Source organism: Dreissena polymorpha, chromosome 3, assembly GCF_020536995.1.
Source record: "Dreissena polymorpha isolate Duluth1 chromosome 3, UMN_Dpol_1.0, whole genome shotgun sequence".
In the NCBI taxonomy this organism is placed as follows: Eukaryota; Metazoa; Mollusca; class Bivalvia; order Myida; family Dreissenidae; genus Dreissena; species Dreissena polymorpha.
Genome location: NC_068357.1, coordinates 139,749,088 through 139,768,582, shown reverse-complemented (window position 1 = coordinate 139,768,582; position 19,495 = coordinate 139,749,088). Strand labels below are relative to the sequence as shown.

The 19,495-nt window shown below is 34.8% G+C and overlaps 2 protein-coding genes across 3 annotated transcripts; one reads left to right on the top strand and one right to left on the bottom strand.

Annotated features, from left to right (window-relative positions):
- Positions 1–1,555: 1,555 nt before the first annotated feature.
- On the top strand, positions 1,556–9,050 carry LOC127871669 (uncharacterized). The gene is made up of 4 exons (XM_052414799.1): positions 1,556–1,655; positions 6,933–6,966; positions 7,382–8,196; positions 8,615–9,050. The coding sequence occupies exons 1-4, from the start codon at positions 1,631–1,633 to the stop codon at positions 8,791–8,793; spliced, it is 1,053 nt and encodes a 350-aa protein (XP_052270759.1). The 5' UTR covers positions 1,556–1,630; the 3' UTR covers positions 8,794–9,050.
- Positions 9,051–13,061: 4,011 nt separating this feature from the next.
- Positions 13,062–19,405, bottom strand: LOC127871667 (uncharacterized). 2 transcript variants are annotated; one of them, XM_052414796.1, is made up of 3 exons: positions 19,220–19,405; positions 16,451–16,531; positions 13,062–16,185 (listed from the first exon to the last, which is right to left on the bottom strand). In XM_052414796.1, the coding sequence occupies exons 2-3, from the start codon at positions 16,529–16,531 to the stop codon at positions 14,851–14,853; spliced, it is 1,416 nt and encodes a 471-aa protein (XP_052270756.1). In that variant the 5' UTR covers positions 19,220–19,405; the 3' UTR covers positions 13,062–14,850. The 2 variants fall into 2 exon arrangements, with proteins under 2 accessions (XP_052270756.1, XP_052270755.1); XM_052414795.1 differs by lacking the exon at positions 19,220–19,405 and having other exon boundaries at positions 16,451–16,709.
- Positions 19,406–19,495: the final 90 nt, after the last annotated feature.

Here is a 19,495-nt window from a genome sequence, read left to right as displayed (position 1 = left end):
ATTTGTAAATTTCACTTAGGTCTCCAACACTCGTGGAAAAAATATTTTGCCTGAAAATTAATGAACAGATATTACGACCTTGCGTAGAAATCAACACGTATCAACCGTTATTGAACGTCAAAGCCGTTTATTATAAAAGTCATCGAACTTTACATTCATTATTAAATTAAGCTTGTTGATGCTATTAGTTTGTAACCCGAACAAGCAATGATGATGATGCTGCTCGGATGAGGAAACGTCATTTGTAAAACAGCCCATTTTACTAGATATATCACGTACGCCTACATTACATAAAGATGAACAAACATGGGTTGAAATATAAATTAGCCATCTATTGTATTTGCTGAGAGATTTGTTGCTCACATTTGATTCCCTTAAATATGTTATGCGACGTGCCAATAAAGCACGTCTGTAGATAGAACAATATCAAAATCTCGATAAAGGCGGAAATGACATGGAAATCACTCATACTGAAGCTGTTATTGGTTGTCTTATTCGTTTTCTTCCTGACCAACGCGCACTAAGTTTGATATGCGCACGCAGGTTCTTAAATACTGGTATATTTCATGACTACAAAAATATATGCTAATCCGTGATGACAATATTATCTTCTCTGACTTCAACCCTCTTTAAGATTATTAAATTTACATAATCATCAAGAGATGGTACACTGACAATTAATTTTTTTTTAAAGAGCGATATAAAACTCAAGTCTGTTAAAAATATAACTTATAGTTTGAAATAAAAATTCTTTTAAAGTAATAGAAATCACTTTATACTACTTTTGCCATGCTTTGTGTTGATTTGTTTGTTGATAATATTCGAAACAAAGATGTAAATATAAGATAAATAAGTGTGTTCGAGCGAACGAGGGAATCGTGAGACCTATTTTTATCCTAAATGCCATATATCCATGCCTCAAATAATGAAGCATTGTTTTGTGGATTGGTTTATTTTATGGGCAACATATATAGAAGCGTATTAACAAGCACACAGTTCTTGTAAAGTGTGTCTTAATCTATTTTTTTTCTCTTAAATCCGTGAATCTCCATGTCGCCTATTGTTGTCGGGAATGGGTCTTCACCCATACTTCCCCCGTAATGTCGCATAATGTTGTCGGGAATAGGTCTTCACCCATACTTCCCCCGTAATGTCGCATAATGTTGTCGGGAATGGGTCTTCACCCATACTTCCCCCGTAATGTCGCCTATTGTTGTCGGGAATGGGTCTTCACCCATACTTCCCCCGTAATGTCGCATAATGTTGTCGGGAATGGGTCTTTATCCATACTTCCCCCGTAATGTCGCATAATGTTATCGGGAATGGTTCTTCGCCCATTCTTCCCCTATCTCTGATAAAGGCAGTGCAGTTGTCATTTATTGACAACTTTTTATTAACTTTAATTTAGCGCCGTATATGCTGAAATAAGTTGAAAACAACGAAAAATAAAAACTCGGTGAAGAAGTACATTTAAGATTAAGAAGAAGGTTATTTAAGATTGACTGGTGTTTAAATCTATATCTGTCGATCACATAAGCTATCAAATAACGACTAACTTCAACGGGAAAAAGCTGTCAGCTCCAGGCGTGTGTCATTTTCATTTAAAACATAAGGACATTTCTTATTGGATATGTCACGTATCATAAAATTACTTGGTATGTTGTGTGTGTTTTAGTAAGTGAACATGGACTCGCAATTATTAATACATATACATTCGATTGTGCATCAATTTTGTGTAAAACATTAATTACCAACATAACTGACTTCTGTATTTAAGTATTTGATGATCTGTTATGAGGATTTGTAGTTAATGTATATAAAATGTATTTACCAATTAGCAACATCGGATTTGTGAAAACAATATCATAGACAATATAACCAACACTAAGCATCTTTAGGATCTATAAATAAGCGATTGTGCTCAAGATTATTGTAAAACAAATATATTATATGACATAAACTATATAGTTGGTAGTGTACTTATTCATATTCAAATACTATTGTTAGTTTTCAAAACACTAGCATATAAATAGTCTATTTATATCGCCTTTAAACGCAATCGGCTGTGTTGGTACTTACAATGTCAAGCATTATTGGCGTCGCTCTGGAGAGCGGCGACGAGTATGTAATGCATTTTTTCGCTTATGGGAGGAGAAGTTATTTTACGGATCAATGTATATATTTTTGTTTTAAGAATATCTTGCATGGTGATGATTTTTTGTGTTAATTAGTGTAAATAAGTACTGCATTTGTGCCTATAACATTTATTACAACATTTATTGCCAATAATGCAAAGCTAATTGTTTTAATTCATATTTGATCCACAACTGATCACAGGGGAAAGATCACAGGGACTGGACAAATACGCGAAACTTTCTGTTTTTGTATAAAAACAAAACATAATCAAAATATACTTATTTTGTGGTTTTTCTTATTTGCTTATTTAGTGGAGAATCAATGTAGTACGATATTTGATGACCTATCGCGCAAACAAGTTTATTGGAAGGCGTAGTGGTACGAAAACGTACAATGTATTAGTTTATTAATAGACATATAATAACGATCGCTATACACAACTTCACCAAATAGCAGTACATAAGTGATGCCAGCCGGAATAGCTCAGTTGGGAGAGCGTTAGACTGAAGTTGTTTACGCAACAATCATCTAAAGGCCCCCGGTTCAATCCCGTGTTCCGGCACGAACGGAACAGTTCGGCGGCTGACAATTTTTTTCAGTCAGGTATATAAATATAATGAAGCTTTATTTTATGTAGACATTTTAAAATTCATTTTACTACAATAGGACATTTTTATTAAAATTAATGGATGCCGCTGGTTACAACGTTAATTAAAATTTCTTACATCACTTAAATATCTTATAAAAATACGCGTGTTTTTATATTAACAAATAAATGCAAACAACACATCTATTATCCATGTATTTGTATGGTTGTCTATCATAGGCCCTAAGTACTATCCCTACAACATATAGAGCGCGAAGCGCGACACGTATTATTGATTGTAACAATGAGTTGCGATAAAAGAAGCAGCCGCTTATCAAGGAGGAGCTGTGTCCCAGCAACCCGTTTCCCTAGAGTCAAGCACTCCTCGGAGTTGTTTTTTTTTAAGAACCACATATACAGCGCGAAGCGCGACACGTATTACTATCCAGGTGGTATGGGCCCTTTAGCATTATCCGACCATTACGTCAATAGTTATCTTCCTTAGAATTTGAGAAATTTTGAAATCGTTGTTCGAAGTTCAAAATTTTCATCCGATTGTTCCCAAACTTGCACAGTTTTTTTTTTATTCATTGAGGACCCAACCCAAACTCTCTATATGAGCAATATCGGACCATAAGTCCATAATTATGTCTCTTTGAATTTAAAAATAAAAGTGATAAACTGCTTGGTTAGGTGATTATGTCAACATTTTTCATCAGATTCTTTCCAAACTTACAGTGTCTTCATATCAATGAGCATTTTCACCTCATTAAAAATGAGAAAAATCGGGACAATGAGTCCAGAATTTTTTCTATTAAATTTGACAAAATAAACAATTTCCACTTGTTTAAAAGATTTCACAACTTCCGTCTGAATCTTTCCAAACTTGTTAAGTGTTTTTGTATCAGTATTACTCGAACCCTATTGAAAATGATGAATATCGGAGCAATAAATCTATTATGATCTTTTACTGAATTTCAAAGTTTTGTGAAATGCAGCTTCTTTATGCAATTTACAGTTTTCATTTTTTTTCAAACTTTTACAGTGTTTTCATATCAATGAGTACTCATCCCCTATCGTAAATGAGCAACGTAAGAATAAGTTCAGAATCATCTCGCCTTGAAGTTGAGAAAAATATGAAATTACGCTTACAAGATGAAGCAGATTTTTTAAAACCTACAGAGTTCTGTTCCATTTATGAAAACTGCACACGGATGCCAGTAAAAAAAGGAAACCAATGTAAATAAAATTAACTATGAAATATTTGGGGGTTACAACACAAAATCATAGATAATGGTTATTTGGAGTTTATAACACAACATCATAAATAATGGTTAATTGGGGGTTATAACACAAAATTACAGATAACGGTTAAACCAGTATCTATTTCTATTTTATTTAAAATAATCGGCCTATATATTAATAAATACAGTAGAAAAAAATCGTTCCATGTAACTTCATTGAGTGCCTTTTACACTGAAATTCCAGACGCCCTTTAATGCTTTGCATCAATACTTATCTTGTTAAAATATGTAATCGATTTTATAGTAGCTTACGTTTACCATCAGCAAAGCATTGTGCACAATTCAGTGAGTCAGACGCCTACCTGGACCACACGCACGTTTTTGAGATCGCAAGGCAAACGGATGCGGTTAATGAAACGTTATGCGTTATGTTAATACATGTACAAACCTACCATGAGTTCGACGCGCAGTTACCTCACGGTGCCGAGCGTTTGATTATTTTCAACACGTGTTGAGTGTGTCAGCGAATCATCGCAACAAACGCATCGTTCGCTTATACCCCCGTCACACTAGGCCACGTTCCCACTACGTCCTCAAAATATGCCAGGACGCAGTGCGAACGTGGACAACGTAGCGAGGACGCAGTAAACACGGCTTTGCGCTTGGTACGGTCTTCATGGATGTGAAGGACGTGGGTGAACTTTGAACACGTTCAAAACTTACGTGGCGAGGACGTGGTCAAATCATGACGTGGTAAGAACTTGGTAAGGTCGTAGTAATGACGTAGCTAAAACCTAGTAAGAAACTCATTGACGCAATACACGCTTAGTGAAGACTTGGGCGAGTGTGTGACGTTCGCATCACGTTGTCTCTAGATTGTCAAGTTTTTTATATGTCCATCGGGTTATCAGAACGACCCTTCCACGTTAGTGTTGCTACAATAATACGTCCCTACTACGTTTCAAAAGACCGCATTAGGTTCTTAGTACGTTCTACCGGTGCTTATCACGTCTAAGGTACGTTTGCAGCAGGCTCTAGCCTCGACCATGCCACGTTCTGTTGGTCGAGTATAAAAACTGAATTCATTTCCCTTTCACTTCTATTTCAATATAGAATGGACGACCAAGAATTTCTCCAACATGTTGATGTATTGGCTGGACAACAGGCTCTTCTCGATGGACAGGTCGCGCTATTGCTTGTGAGAAGGAGAAGGCGGAGAAGAAAAAGAAAACAGGCCAGGTCTTACTGGGTGCGGCCTCAGCTGTCAGCAGAAAAAAGGCTGCAATTCGGCCATTATGACCGACTTATGGCAGAATTAAGAATGGAAGATCAGCAGTAATTCTTCAATTTTCTTAGAATGCCACCTGAAATGTTTGATGAGCTTCTCAACGAGTTGGTCCAAGATGTCAGAAGCCAGAAACTTGCGATTACGTTACGACACTTGGCATCTGGCGACAAGTATCCGTCCTTGCAGTACGCCTTTAGAGTTGCAAGTAACACAATATCTTTGTTTATTCCTGAAGTGTTCCGGGAAATCGTTGACGAATATAAGGCCGAAGTCATATCATGCCCAACATCACAAGTCAAATGGCGAACTATTGCGGGAGCGTTTAAGACAAAGTGGACTGTTCCACACACCTGCGGAGCAATTTATGGCAAACATGTGGCCATTAGATTCCCAAATAACACTGGATCATTGTTTCACAATTACAAAGGCTTCTTTTCGGTGGTTCTTCTGTCTTTGGTAGACGCCGATTATAAGTTTTTGTGGACAGATATTGGTGGATACGGGTCCATGTCTGACGCTCAGATATACAACGAGTCCGAATTGAAGGAGTGTTTGGAAAATGAAACAATCGGACTCCAAGATCCAGACCCAATGTCCAATGATGATCAGGATGGACACTAGTTTTGCCTTCTTTGGTCGGGTACCGACAACGCTAGACACATCTGATTCGGCTCCGCTTTCTGTTGTTTCAGTGGGCCCACTGTTACAGATAGGTTCTGGTTCAGGAACAACCTCGAACCCATCACTCGCTGGTGATGGAGTTCGTTCTCGGTTTTGCTTTCGTAGCTGCTTTGCAGCCCCCTTCCTTCTCGGCAAATTTTCTGATATAAAATACTTTATTTTCGCTCAGAAGAAAGCCGCAGATTAAATGATCAGATCGAGCCGAATCGCAGTATTTATATGCAGACATAGAACGCGGTGAGAATGTGATGAGCTCGTGGTAAGAACGCAGTGCCATCTTGGCCGTCGTAGTAGCAACCTAGTACGAGCGTTGTTAAAGCATAGCACGAACGTGTTGGACGTGGTACCCGCCTGAAAACACGCGCAATAAGAACACAGTGGGAACGTGTTGGACGCAGTAAGAACTTGGCGCAAACGTGGTATGAGCGTAGCCGAAACTTGATAAATGCATTGTTTACAATTTTTACCCAGTCCCGCTACGTTCTGCGACATTTTCAGGACGCAGCGTGGTTTTAATGGACGTGGTCAAGTGTGACGGGCCCTTAATCGAATCTTGTTCGACGGCTAGCAAAGTGTGACATGCACTGCGTGATATCTACAATATTGTTTTCGAATGACTAAATGCAAATATTTATGTTTTTATCGTTTTCTTTCTTAATCCGTCGAAACTTCACATGACCAGTAGGAGGGATCAACGTATTTTCATTGTTAATGAAATAATAAAGAATGCTGAAAACGTGTGCACAGTATTCTTAGAAACAAGAAAGAGTCGACATAGCCAGGGTCGGCGTATGTTTAATTTGTTCAACATGAGCCATTAGATCAAGAACAATATTAACTCAACTAACCGTTCCCAAACGGGTCTTCTTTGATATATTTTTGTCTATGGAAATATTTTATAGGTAAACACTGGGTGTTTTTTCCAGACCACGCTTGTAGTCCAAATAAAGTCGACTTTTTGTGTATTTATTTATAATATTTCATTTTCAATTTTCAGTGTTCCTACTGTTATGTCAATGGATCCACCGTGGGTACGTTTATAACTTGCATATGTCACTATAGGGGGTTTATCGTTGCACCGCAGTATTGATGTAACACTCCTTTATCGATACTTTTATCACTTGACAACTTTAATCCGCAATTCCTGTGCATTTGACATGTGATGAAAATTAATGAGAAAATGAACGTTCTTTATTTTAATAGATGGTTAAGGCAGTTTAAATCTGTTTTTGGCAATTCTCCAAACTAGGTACTTATCGGTGTCATACGCATGTATTGGTTGTTCTTCACATCTAGTTTTTCTTAAATATCCCCATGACTTGATGTTAAGACGCTGTAATACCCATTATTGGGTCTAAAAAGTGAATACATAAAACTTTTGTTTTAACTTTTAACGTACTTCCAGGTTGATGTATTACTGCATGTTTCGTATAAATCTTTTTACAGTTCAAGCTCTACCATGGCTAAAGCAATTTCATCCGAGTTCCAATGGCGCCACCGTCGTGCAGATACACCAATAAAGTGCAACTCTTGGTCTTCATTGGTAAACCAGAACCATCCAATTGGTAACGGCGATTCTGACGAGGAGCAGATAACTCAACAAGAACTGGATAGATCTTGTCCATCTTCAGTCGGCAGAGTTACAGGATTCCAGTGCATGGATGACAGGAACGAACCGTTTGCTAATAAGATAAATCAGACTTCGAATGGGGGACTGTTTGTATTCACGTGCAATGATGTTCATCAAGGTTTAAAATGCTGGGTTACTGATAAGGTTAACGGCAAATGTCCAGATTTCAGCGTTCAGTTCTACTGCAATTGTTCCCAAACAGGAGATCCAACCATGAGGAGTATTATACCCTCCACTACAATTACATTATCCACTGCAACTGATGAGTTTCGTACAACTTATCTATCTACTACAGAAACGCAATCAATTACAATTCTACCTTCAACTACATCATCACATTCAACTACTACCCATGTCACTGAACATCGACCTTCGTCTAAGAAAACAACGCTTCCAATGCAACAGCCGCTATATAATTTGACAAAAACAGAAATGCCATCTGTTCATAATAATACTAATTTATCACATTGGGCGTATTATTTAACTTCTCAGTTCACTTCTAAAAAACTGTTTACGAAAAACCATCAGTCTTCTAAAACAAACGACACTCAATCTGGAGTGCACCAGAATCACATTTCAAATGCGGGCGATATGCAGCCCCTAGATGCCTCACAACATGCGACCGCAAAAGGTAGTGCATGCACGAAACAATGAAATATAACTTATATGCTTATAACGAATTTACTTATGGGTTGAAACTGATAACATTATCAGGTGTAAATGTATGTATGTATGCTATATGAATTATTCTGGTAATACAATTACTTACAAGAAGTACATACTTATATCAAACAAATGATAAACATGTACTTAGTTTAAAATGCTAAATTATAACGTCAATGCTCACACAATGAAGATCGACCTCCTTATATTTTTATAACATTACATGTGTTCGCATTGTTTTAACTTGTATCAATAAGATACTCAATAACTATATCGTGAATACAGCATAGGTATGTTGGCTTACAAAAGCTTTCGAGCCAAAATAATAAAACAATGCAGTTTAATTTTAAATGCAAACAGAAATTAATTCATGGTTAGCATTTCAGATGAAGACAGTTCCACCTGGATGAGGTTTCGATGGAGCTGGCTGGTCATACTTTTCTGTCTGATGATTCTGCTGTCGATTGTAAACGTTTTGCTGACTATTTGCCTTTATAAGAGGGCTATGCATAGAAGAACGAGCCCTTTGATGAACACACAGCCACCCATTGTGTTAGACAACTGATTTTGTATTAAAATAATTCCGTGATAAATTGTTTCATAAGCAATCTGCTTTCATGGAAACTTCTTTTCATTGTGTGGTTATAGGTCATATGCCCCTTATTTCGTTTTATGATTTTAAATGAAGATTTTATGTATGCATGCATTCATGCCAATTACTATGGTTAATTCTTTATTAAGGTATCTATTTAAAAGTGTTTTATTTAAGTAATTAAGGTAATAAAAACGGAAAAAGGCATACCGAACAGAATTTAAACGGAACTGTTTACACAGATTGTCAAAATGAGAATTTTCCTTTTTTTATGTATAAAAACAATAAATAAAAAATATTATAAATCTGGAAACAAAATACCTCTTAGACCGTAAACTCTTAATGAAAAGTACAAATTCAATGTTAAATTTTCCTTAATTGAAAATACATGTACATGTAATAAGAAACTTTAGCTTACAAACATATTGGAAATGATTGTTCTTGTTTTCGTCGCATTGTATTACAATACCTGAATAACTTATATTTATTAAACAACAAATGCATGAAGTGATATAACAGTCCGATTAGCCGAATAGTCTTGGCAAGAGTCTTGAAACGAAGGGACAGTTGATCGAGTCCTGCAAGAACCAATTAATTCCTATTGTTTGCTTTTTTAAAATCTAGTACATGTATTTTAATTATAATAGAGCTCAACACCCCTGTTTGAAAATCTATCAATATAAGGCATTTTCTGAAACACTCGTCGGAATACATATTTTTAAATGCAATATTAAATAGCTTCGATATATTTTTAGAAAACAACATTTTATCTTCTGAAGTTTTGAAAATCATCAGGCGTGGTTTAGAAAAAAAAAATATTGGCGTGGCTTACCGAGCCTTTTTTATTCGAGCAGAGCCTATTTTACAAACGATCAGACAGTAACCTATTTTTCTGTATATCATACCTCTACATCCCAACTTTCAAAGAAATAATGAAAATAAAAAAACATCGCTAAGACACTGCGTTTTTAGCAGAAATGAATATTATTTTGAACGTTTTACGTGTTAATAATGACGTCATGAGCACTTGCGCTTAATATTTGTAAAAAATGTTTTTTGAGGTTTTGTTTCTTTTTTTCCAAATTATATTACTTCTTGAATCAAGTAATTTGTTTTGTGGTGTCTTATTCTATTTTACTACAAATTACGACTCTATAGTTGATTCCGAATTATACGACACACAGCAAAACATCGTCTGATATAACAAATTCCCGTTGAACTGATGTAAAAATATAACGGGCAGGGTTATACCAGGCAGATATCAATGTATTAGTATGATATATATATACATATAAACTGTTAATATTTAAATATAATAAAAAAGAATGCGTTTAAACAATTAACGAGTTAAAACGAAACACCGATTTAATAGTTTGTAACTTGAGATAATGCAATTGAAATTTTCACTTGATATTTCGAATTGAGATAGGACAATTGCCAACATTGAAAACCATTTACTGATCGTAACTTACATGTATATGCATATTACTGACCACAACTTTGATTTATTGATGTTAAAGGGGCCTTTTCACAGATTTTGGCATGTTTTGAAGTTTGTCATTAAATGCTTTATATTGATAAATGTAAACATTAAACTTTAAAAGCTCCAGTAAAAAATTAAATATAAAATTTAAAAAAGGAAAAAAGAGTAGCCCGCAGCAGGGCTCGAACCAGTGACCCCCGGAATCCTGAAGTAAAAACGCATTAGCCAAATTAGTTATCCTGCCAAGCATACATGAATTGCGTATTTAATCCGTTATATAAGCAATCTTTGTAGTTTCACAAATTTTAACGACAGCAACAGAACTCTCCAAATTATTCAATCGTTTCGCGTTGCAACGCTTTATAATTTTTAGGTTTTGAAATCGTCAAAAGATGCATATAATGGCTATATTAGACCATGGCAAATGTTCAGTGTTTCCTCACAAAGATCATAACTAAACCGGAATTTGCAAATTTGCGAATCTGAAACAACTTTTTTCAATTTTGTCAATTTACCAAACCGTGAAAAGATCCCTTTAATCGGTGTTACCTTCATAATCAAAATCGTCGTCAATAATACTTTGTTTGGTTCATAAGTGTGCGTGATGCCCAAACTTGACCATGAAAAATTATTGCATGTAATGCAATAATGAACACAATAACATGTAAGGCGAAATAAATAATTTGATATTTGTTGGAATCTGTTGGACAGCGTGACGCTTACAACAATGCCAGTGCTGGTCTCGAACCCATCTCTGCTTATCGCTAACTGACTGGGCATATTAAAACGGATGTTAGCAGCAATTCGTGCTATTGGCAAACTTTCCAAGTTTATATATTGATGCGGTAAAAACTCATACAAATGACAATTTTATTATATTGCATATTAAATACTTAGCATTAAACTTTGTTAAAATTGGGTAACGCAAACATAATAAAGGCAACAACTTTTAATTTCTAGCGAACTTTGAAATGGATGGTTATCTCCCTTATATACAAACAAATCAAAGATATTGAGCTTGAATTTAGTAGCTGCACAAGTGTCATGGCTAAAGAGGAATTAAACTCCAAGTGATATACTCTTGAAGTCAGAGGAAAAAGTAAATTGTACAAAAATATGTATGTTTGATATAGTTTTTTTTATTGTTAAATCTTAAGCATCTGCAAAAAGACCGAAGCTTTGTCATTTAAGTATTTCTCAAGTGAAAACACATGACTCGCAACATACTAGCCACAAATAATTTGTTAAAGAAAATGAAAATAAGTGACTCAGACAAATGTACTTTCTGTAAAACAGAAACAGAGACTCTTGTCCATTTATTTTGGAGTTGCAATGCCATACAAATGTTTTTACATCACATCACATCTGCTATTAAAACATTGATAACAATTTTAGTTTTGATTGTTTTTAACATTTGTACTGGGTTTAGTTGGTAACCAATATGAAAAGTATAACGTTTTATGTCTCGAAATAAAACGCTTTATTTATAACTGTAGACGTAGAATGGTAACCCCTACAATTCATGGTCTCCGAAGTAGCTGCAAATTAGCCTATGCAGTTAAACAAAACACATATTTAGCCAATAGTTATAAAAGTTCGTGGGAATTGGTCGAATTTTTTTGTAATACTTATTTACCTTAATTATTATTAGTATGTTTGTGTTGTATTTTTATAGCATTGGCATACATTATTACATTTTCGTATTGTAACATGACTGATTGTACTGTAATCTAGTTTCTTAGTATTCCAGCAATGTTTCCATTCAACTGTACAATGCATATTGGCGAATAAATGATGAACATGGAAAATAAAGAAATTTACAAATTAAGACTTATTACTTTTGAGAAAAAATACAGCGAAAAAGAACTTTTAGTGAAACGGCCCTCTTTATAAACTAGATTATGGTCAAGCGTCACCAATATATTTATCATCGTCATCACCACCATATCATACTCAACCGCCTTCATCGAAATCATCGTCAATCGCCATCCTCTCATTGTCACCACCACCATCACCACATCATCATTCACCTCCTCAATACCATCATCTCCATCATGAATCACATTCGTAATGTGAAGCATTATTGCGATCCTCTTTAATTCAATAAGAGGCCTTCTTATACATTTTAATTAATGCTTACACCAACAAGCGAGATTAACAGAAATACAATTACTCCATGTAATTGACGTTTCTTTTTGTGTATGTGATAGGCCAATAGCCCACATATCGGGAAGTCACCTGACTTCAACGATATTATCCATTAAGATTTGTTATCTGTTTTTATAAAATGTGAGTATTATAATGTACCAATCTCCATTCTGCAAAAAATATTAAATCAATAAATAGTGTTATTTGCATGCATATTTACAATGATGAAATCAGAACAAACTTTTAAAAATGCGACCGAGAAATGTTAAGAATAGTACCATTATAACAAACTGTATGTGAAAGACATGTAACTAGTGTACCCCAGAATTAAAGTGAAGGGGTATGCTGGGATCACCATGAACGTGTGTCTGTCGGTCCGTCAGTCTGACTTTATGCGGATGCAAATCTGTGGAGCAAAGTTCTCTTTCACCTTTCAACGAACAACAATTCATAGTGCATGCATTGTGATGTATGATATCGATTTGTGCATGTGTGATGCACTCACCGTTAAAAATGACAAAAATATTTAACCAATTTCAACTAAGAAATTATGTAACATACTTTTTATTCCTTTTATATACTTTTTAAAAAATATTCAATCTTTGAAAGTACAAGGTAACGTTTTGGTGTGTAATATTGTGTAGAGGTCCTCTACAATGTTTAATAAAGCCATTTTTAACTAAATACACGCCACACGAAGGCTGTGTATATTAATAAAATCATAAAGCATAATAACTAATAACCATTCCTCTCAAACGACGCATGTTTAAATACATGAACATGATTGATAGTTCATAGTACACTCATAAACTAACAAACAATATATTTGCGTGGTACCTATACAAATAAGGTAGGAATTACTCACCAAAACCTTGCAACGTACAAGTAGTGTTCTGTGATGTAAACGACAGGGGAATATTTGACTTTGGACATAAATGTTTTTTGCGCTTGTTTGAATTTTGACTTCGCTAAAGTGAACTTCATGCATCATTTCAACACTGTATGTTTTGGAAAGGTTTAAAATTATTTTAATAACAAAAATGTTGATTAAACAGTTTGACCTGAGGGAATATGGTTTGGTCTTAGTTGAAACACAAGTTGTAGTTTTTTACACTTTATAACAAATTTAATAGTTTAAACATTAATATTAACCTTATTTAAACAGTTTCAAGTTAAAACAACTAAAATACCCCGGTACTGTTTAATGTTAGCATAGAGTAACATTAAACAAATATGTTTGTAGGATTTTGTATATTATTAGACTGGATTCGTTAGTTAATCAACATTAGCTCATGTGTGTTTAGATGAATAAATTGTTAACCCTGCAGTGATGCATTTATCAAAATTAGTGATAATGTCATCAATACGTTAACATATATAGTATACTTAAAAGATGAATGCATTTCAGGTTACTCAATAGCGACAGACGCACTAAATATATCAAACGAAGAAACATAAACAAAATATTCATCAGTTACTCAAATGCGACGACAAAGATAGCAATTTCAATACATATACAGTGTTATACAACGCAAAACAAAAAACGAAATGATAAAAGAAATGTAAAGCTATGTTAACAACGACACGTATTTAGTTATCAATAAACCTACTTCTACGTAAATCAATACATAAGCGCACATAGTATCAATACTTATTGCTTACATACGCTCATTCAAACACACTGATATTATTTTTAACAACGCAAATACATATATGTAACATGCGTTTTATATAAATAAAACATAGATTAATGCATGATTATTTATAGCTTATACAGAACGTGTTATTAGGCAGAATCTTTGTTTTACTTTAATTTTTTCAAATATCCGAATTATTAAAATAATCAATATATTAGTCCCTAAATGGCGTGTCAGTACAAACAAATAACCAGATGTTTATCTGTTTTTAAAAATTCTGTGTGTTTATCTTTAAACTTAAACACTCAAAGCCAAACCAGTAATAGCAGATTAGCGTTTTGTTTTCAAACGCATTCACAAATACCTGGGAGGACTTCAGCTTGTAAATGGGCTTACAATAAAATGGTAAACAAATATTATAGCTCAGCGTTTTCACTGTAACACTGTAGTTATGTTAAAATGTTCTAAATCGTTGCAGCATCAGTATTTCGTGTGTTTCTCATTTACATTTTTAGCCTACATATTTGTCTTGTGTTATGATATATACATCATACGAGTTCACTTTTTGTGTGAAACTGTTGTGCACACATGTAATATACTTGCACGGAGATAAACTAAAACAACAATTAAATAAAATTACAACCCAAAATCAATCAACAACACTGTTTACATGTATATCCGTTGTTACTTCAATGGACCAATGTACTAGTTATGCAAATTTAGTTGCGCTATTTAAATTTAGGCGTGATCATTTTAATCGTTTTACATCAACAAACTTTGCCACACATCATTCAAACTATTAACGCTACTCCCATCTATATACATCCTCAGTCCGACTTGGTACGTTATCTCGTGTTTACGTCTCTTAATTGTCTTAAAAATAACATCTCTTGTGTCATACACCCAGTTTTTATCCCTGCATTGCATTCTTCTGTTCATGTCCATCAAATACAGCAACTCCAGCTCCGTTCTTCTCCTGCTATACCACAGCAGTGGCTCCGGGTGAGCTATAATGGTTTGTCGTATCTTTGGCAGTCGCAGTATAACCCTCGGACCTTCATCCATCATGTCCTGAATCGTTGATATCCACATATGTTGATGCTCACAATCCATATCACAACCTTCCATCAGATTACGTTCTGGAATCATATAGTATGGAAGCTCTCTTGTGTCGATAGCTACTCTCAGCGCATCCAATCCTACATGCAGCCAGTGAAATAAACTTCTTTCATGAAACAATGCTTGTGGGTGTTTCTCTGCTAGCCAAAATACTAAGTTTTTTAACGTGAAGGATGTAATCTCTTTCTTCCTTGGTTTTAATACATCTTTCTTAAGCATTTTTAATAACACATACAGTTTAACCTGTGTGTCATTAAGATTTGTTACCAGTTCGATCTCTCCGGTGTTGAAACAAATTCTCCATTCAAAATCTTTAACTTCGCTGCATTTACATCCGACAGGAGTTAAAAACGCTCCAAGTGATACTACGTCCTGAACGACCTTTGGTGGCGGCCACGTGCGAGTTCTAGCCGCCCATTTTGTCAGGATGCTGGGACAGTAATAGCGAAGTGCGGGTACTGTGTCCGTGTGCAATGTTCCGTAATATGATCTTGGTACTGACGGACCGGCACGGGGATGTTTTTGCGTGTTTGCCTTAGGTTTATCTATCCCCATGGCTTTTAGATATACCTTACTGCTCAGAAAAACACGACCATATCCATTATCACACAATGCATTTTTAAGTGCAGAAATTCTAGTTGTACCACGTCTCTTTAGTCGCAGTATGCAGTGTCCAGGGTAACACACACGATTGTAAGATCTGAATACGGTTGTCTCCTTAGAAAAATCACAAGCATCAACATTTTCTTCTAAGCAGATGACACGTGTTGATGCAAATATTACGTCTCTATCATTCTCTAGAAAACAGGTAAGTCCCTCGCCTTTGCTACCTGTAGTGATCTGCATTACCTCACCACGCGCCCGCTCAGTCACCATCCTATCACGGTCTGTGTAGGCGTCCCTCCGCGCCTGTCTAATCTCCGGTCCATAGCCCAGCCAGTTCATCGCTGTGCATGTCTCTGAAGAGGCAATTCCCCACTGAAAATAAAATGTGTTTCAGTTACCTATTGAAGTCGTAAATGATATAATATGGTTATGGTGTAGTTTGAATCAGATTTTCAACAAAATCGTTCGAGGATATTTATATAATGGAAGGCAATAAACGAATAAATGATATAAGTTGACTTTTATATAAATGTAATTTATTTAAAATTAATTACACACCTTGTGATACTTAAATTTGATTACATGTTATTTGTAAATTCCATTAATCATCGCTGTAATGGTAACACAGGCATCTTACTAGATCATGGCGACTGAACAAACTGCCCTGTGCTGAGATCCGACCTGAATCATTACATCTGATACTTCCTGCTTCAGCCATCTGAAAAGAGCTGAAGTTGGATCTAAGAAGATACATGTAAGCATAAATATCGGTTAAGGTTGTATATCAATAAGCATATGTCACGATGATAAGCGGTATACTAGTATTCCGGTTTATCGACATCAGTGTTTGGAACATGCAATGTAGAAATAGGAAAATAGGACTGGTGCATTTTATTAACACAATCAATATGCAGAATTGTAGTAAATTTATACGTATGAACACAATGAAAATATATTAATTGTATACAGCAAATGATCATCAGTAATAATTTTGAGACAATGCGTACACGCGTTGAGAAACTTGCAGTTGATCATTGTTTTAACTTATTATTCTAGGCATTAGTTATTAAACGACATTTGATGGACATCTTTTGAATTATAAAGTGGCTGTTAAGATAATTGAGGTACCTAAGGCAAGTTAATGAAATATTGTATATATAGTTTGTTCTTAATGATAAAAATGCTAACGAATACAGAAACTATACTCGAATACTTGTTTTTCATCATTCGAATATATTCGAATATTCGATATATATTCCTTAGATTTACGAACTTCTGGGAAAAAAAGTGTTCTCCTTGATTGCCTCAATAACACTATGGCTCTGGCTTATGTGCATCTTTTAAATACAAATAGGGAACGGAGTTATCATTTTCAAATACGACAATTGATAAGTATTGTTGTCATTTGTCAGTTAATTAGTTTTATTTTCATAACGTTTAAGTTACTTCCGGAAAACAAATTACCTTAATTCTCATTTATTTCAATACTGTTATGAAATATTAATCATGTAATCATGATGATTTTGTCTGAAATAATAAGAACATTTTATAAGTAAATCTCATGCACAAACTCATTCAGAAGACATGTTGGTGAATACATGTAGTTCTAATATTGGACTTTGCATTGATAAAAATGTATTACCTTGTTCAAATCCAATTATCTAGTTATATAACTTTTGACAATGTGAGTTTTCCACATAATTCAATTAACAAACCACAACGCGTGATCAGTCTTTGCAAAAAAACACTCATAAGTTATTGATCACAGCAAACATGTATTATTAGTTTAAATTGTCTGGTGGCCTCATGCCAAATTACAGGCTGAGTGATTTTCAATACGATTGGCTTCGTGTAGGTTTATCGATTGACTCGTAGGTATGATCAGACGAAGCTATTTATTTGTAATTTATACGATTTTGTGTTTAACATTTAACTGTAGTTTACAGTAACATGAATAAATAAAACATCAAAAGCGTAATATCATGAATGAAACTCAAGATGATCAGTCCCACTGATAACCAGGTGGATTTGCAGATAATATTAAACTTGTCAAAAATGAAAATGTACTTAATTGCTACTATGACCGCATTTTGTGTAATGTACGTCAGATTGCATATTTAAAGTTGATCAAATAAATGGGACAAATAAAGTCCGCCCCTTTTTTGTTGATATAAACATATCGAAAAAAAACGCGGTACTATTATAGTATATAAACTGATTGTGATATGCATTTTGACATATCACATATATTTAGTTTTCTGTTAATTTGGAATTTTCGCAGTTTTCAACTGTATTTCAGTCATATCACCGCGGCCAGTGTACCAAAATAAGGCTTTCCCTGCTGGTAGACCAGTACTGAGGGCACCGTCTTGTGTCACCAGTGTCTTTTTGGTCTTGTTTTTAAATGTTGGGAACATGAGCACTTCCAACATGAAACCATATCGACACATAAGTTAGAACGGGGGAAATAAGAGTTTATTTTTACTTCTAAAATAAGTCTTTATTGCTGGCCCTTGATTTATTTTTTTCTAACAGTATTGTGATTCAATGCTCAATTTAACTTATTAAAACAAGAAAATATTTTATTTATGTAGAAAGTTTCTGTTCAAACTACTGTGATATAGAAGCAAAGAGGTGTATTTGCTGAACGCTTCTCGAGCTTTAACGAACCAAAGATAGCTATGATACATTTCACAGCCAACGCGTGAGAGACGTTTTTAGATAGCTTTTAGATAGTAGCCGTTGTTACTAAGGGCGCCTATGTGCGTATTTTGTTTTCTTCTTTCAGATAAGACGAAATGAAGTCACATCCAATGAAAACAAGAGCCGCATGGATGAACTTCCATGATGTAGTAGGTCTGTATGAATGTCAAGGTGTTGCCTTGTAGTGCCTATGCATGTGTATATATTGTTGATGAAATTTAATATATAATGTTGTATATTAATGTGTATTATTATACGTTTAATAATATGTTTGTATATTCCATGTTTTTATATTTTTGTTCACAGTTAAGTATTATAAGCTTTTAGATATTGTACACATATATTGAATATCTGACAATCGACTTTTCGAACACATAATTAACCCAATATTCGAGTACAAACAGGGGCGTACCTAGGCATACGTATATATAGCCTCAGTAACGCCCCTGACAAATTTGCCTATTCGTTGTCACTAGATTTTTTTTATCAAGCATTACATTACTATGAGAAATTATTTAATACGGGCAAAAGCCCGCGAAGCGGGCGTTGACCGTTCATACATATGGGAATTTAGACATAAAATTACATAAGAATACCACATATGGATACGTCTCAAAAAAACATATATTTTCGCGATGCTATTTATGAACTTGAACAAATCAAAAATACTTTGACATATGCTAAATCACATGTAAATACATACCTCAGAAAAAGTTATATCAATGACATCATAATTGTGTAGCGAATCGCACTAAATATTCTCGCATTATTTGTTTTTCTTCGCAACCGTTCCAGAATTAGGTCATTACTCCATTATCTCCCCTGAATGCTCTTCTTCAGTTGGTATAAGTCGAAGACCGGTTCACTACATATAGTAACAGTCTTCACCGAACACAATTTAGAGGAACATAACCCGTCTTTAATATATTGCCGAATCTCCGATTTCTGTCGAATTTATTTGCTTTGATCTTTTCGATAT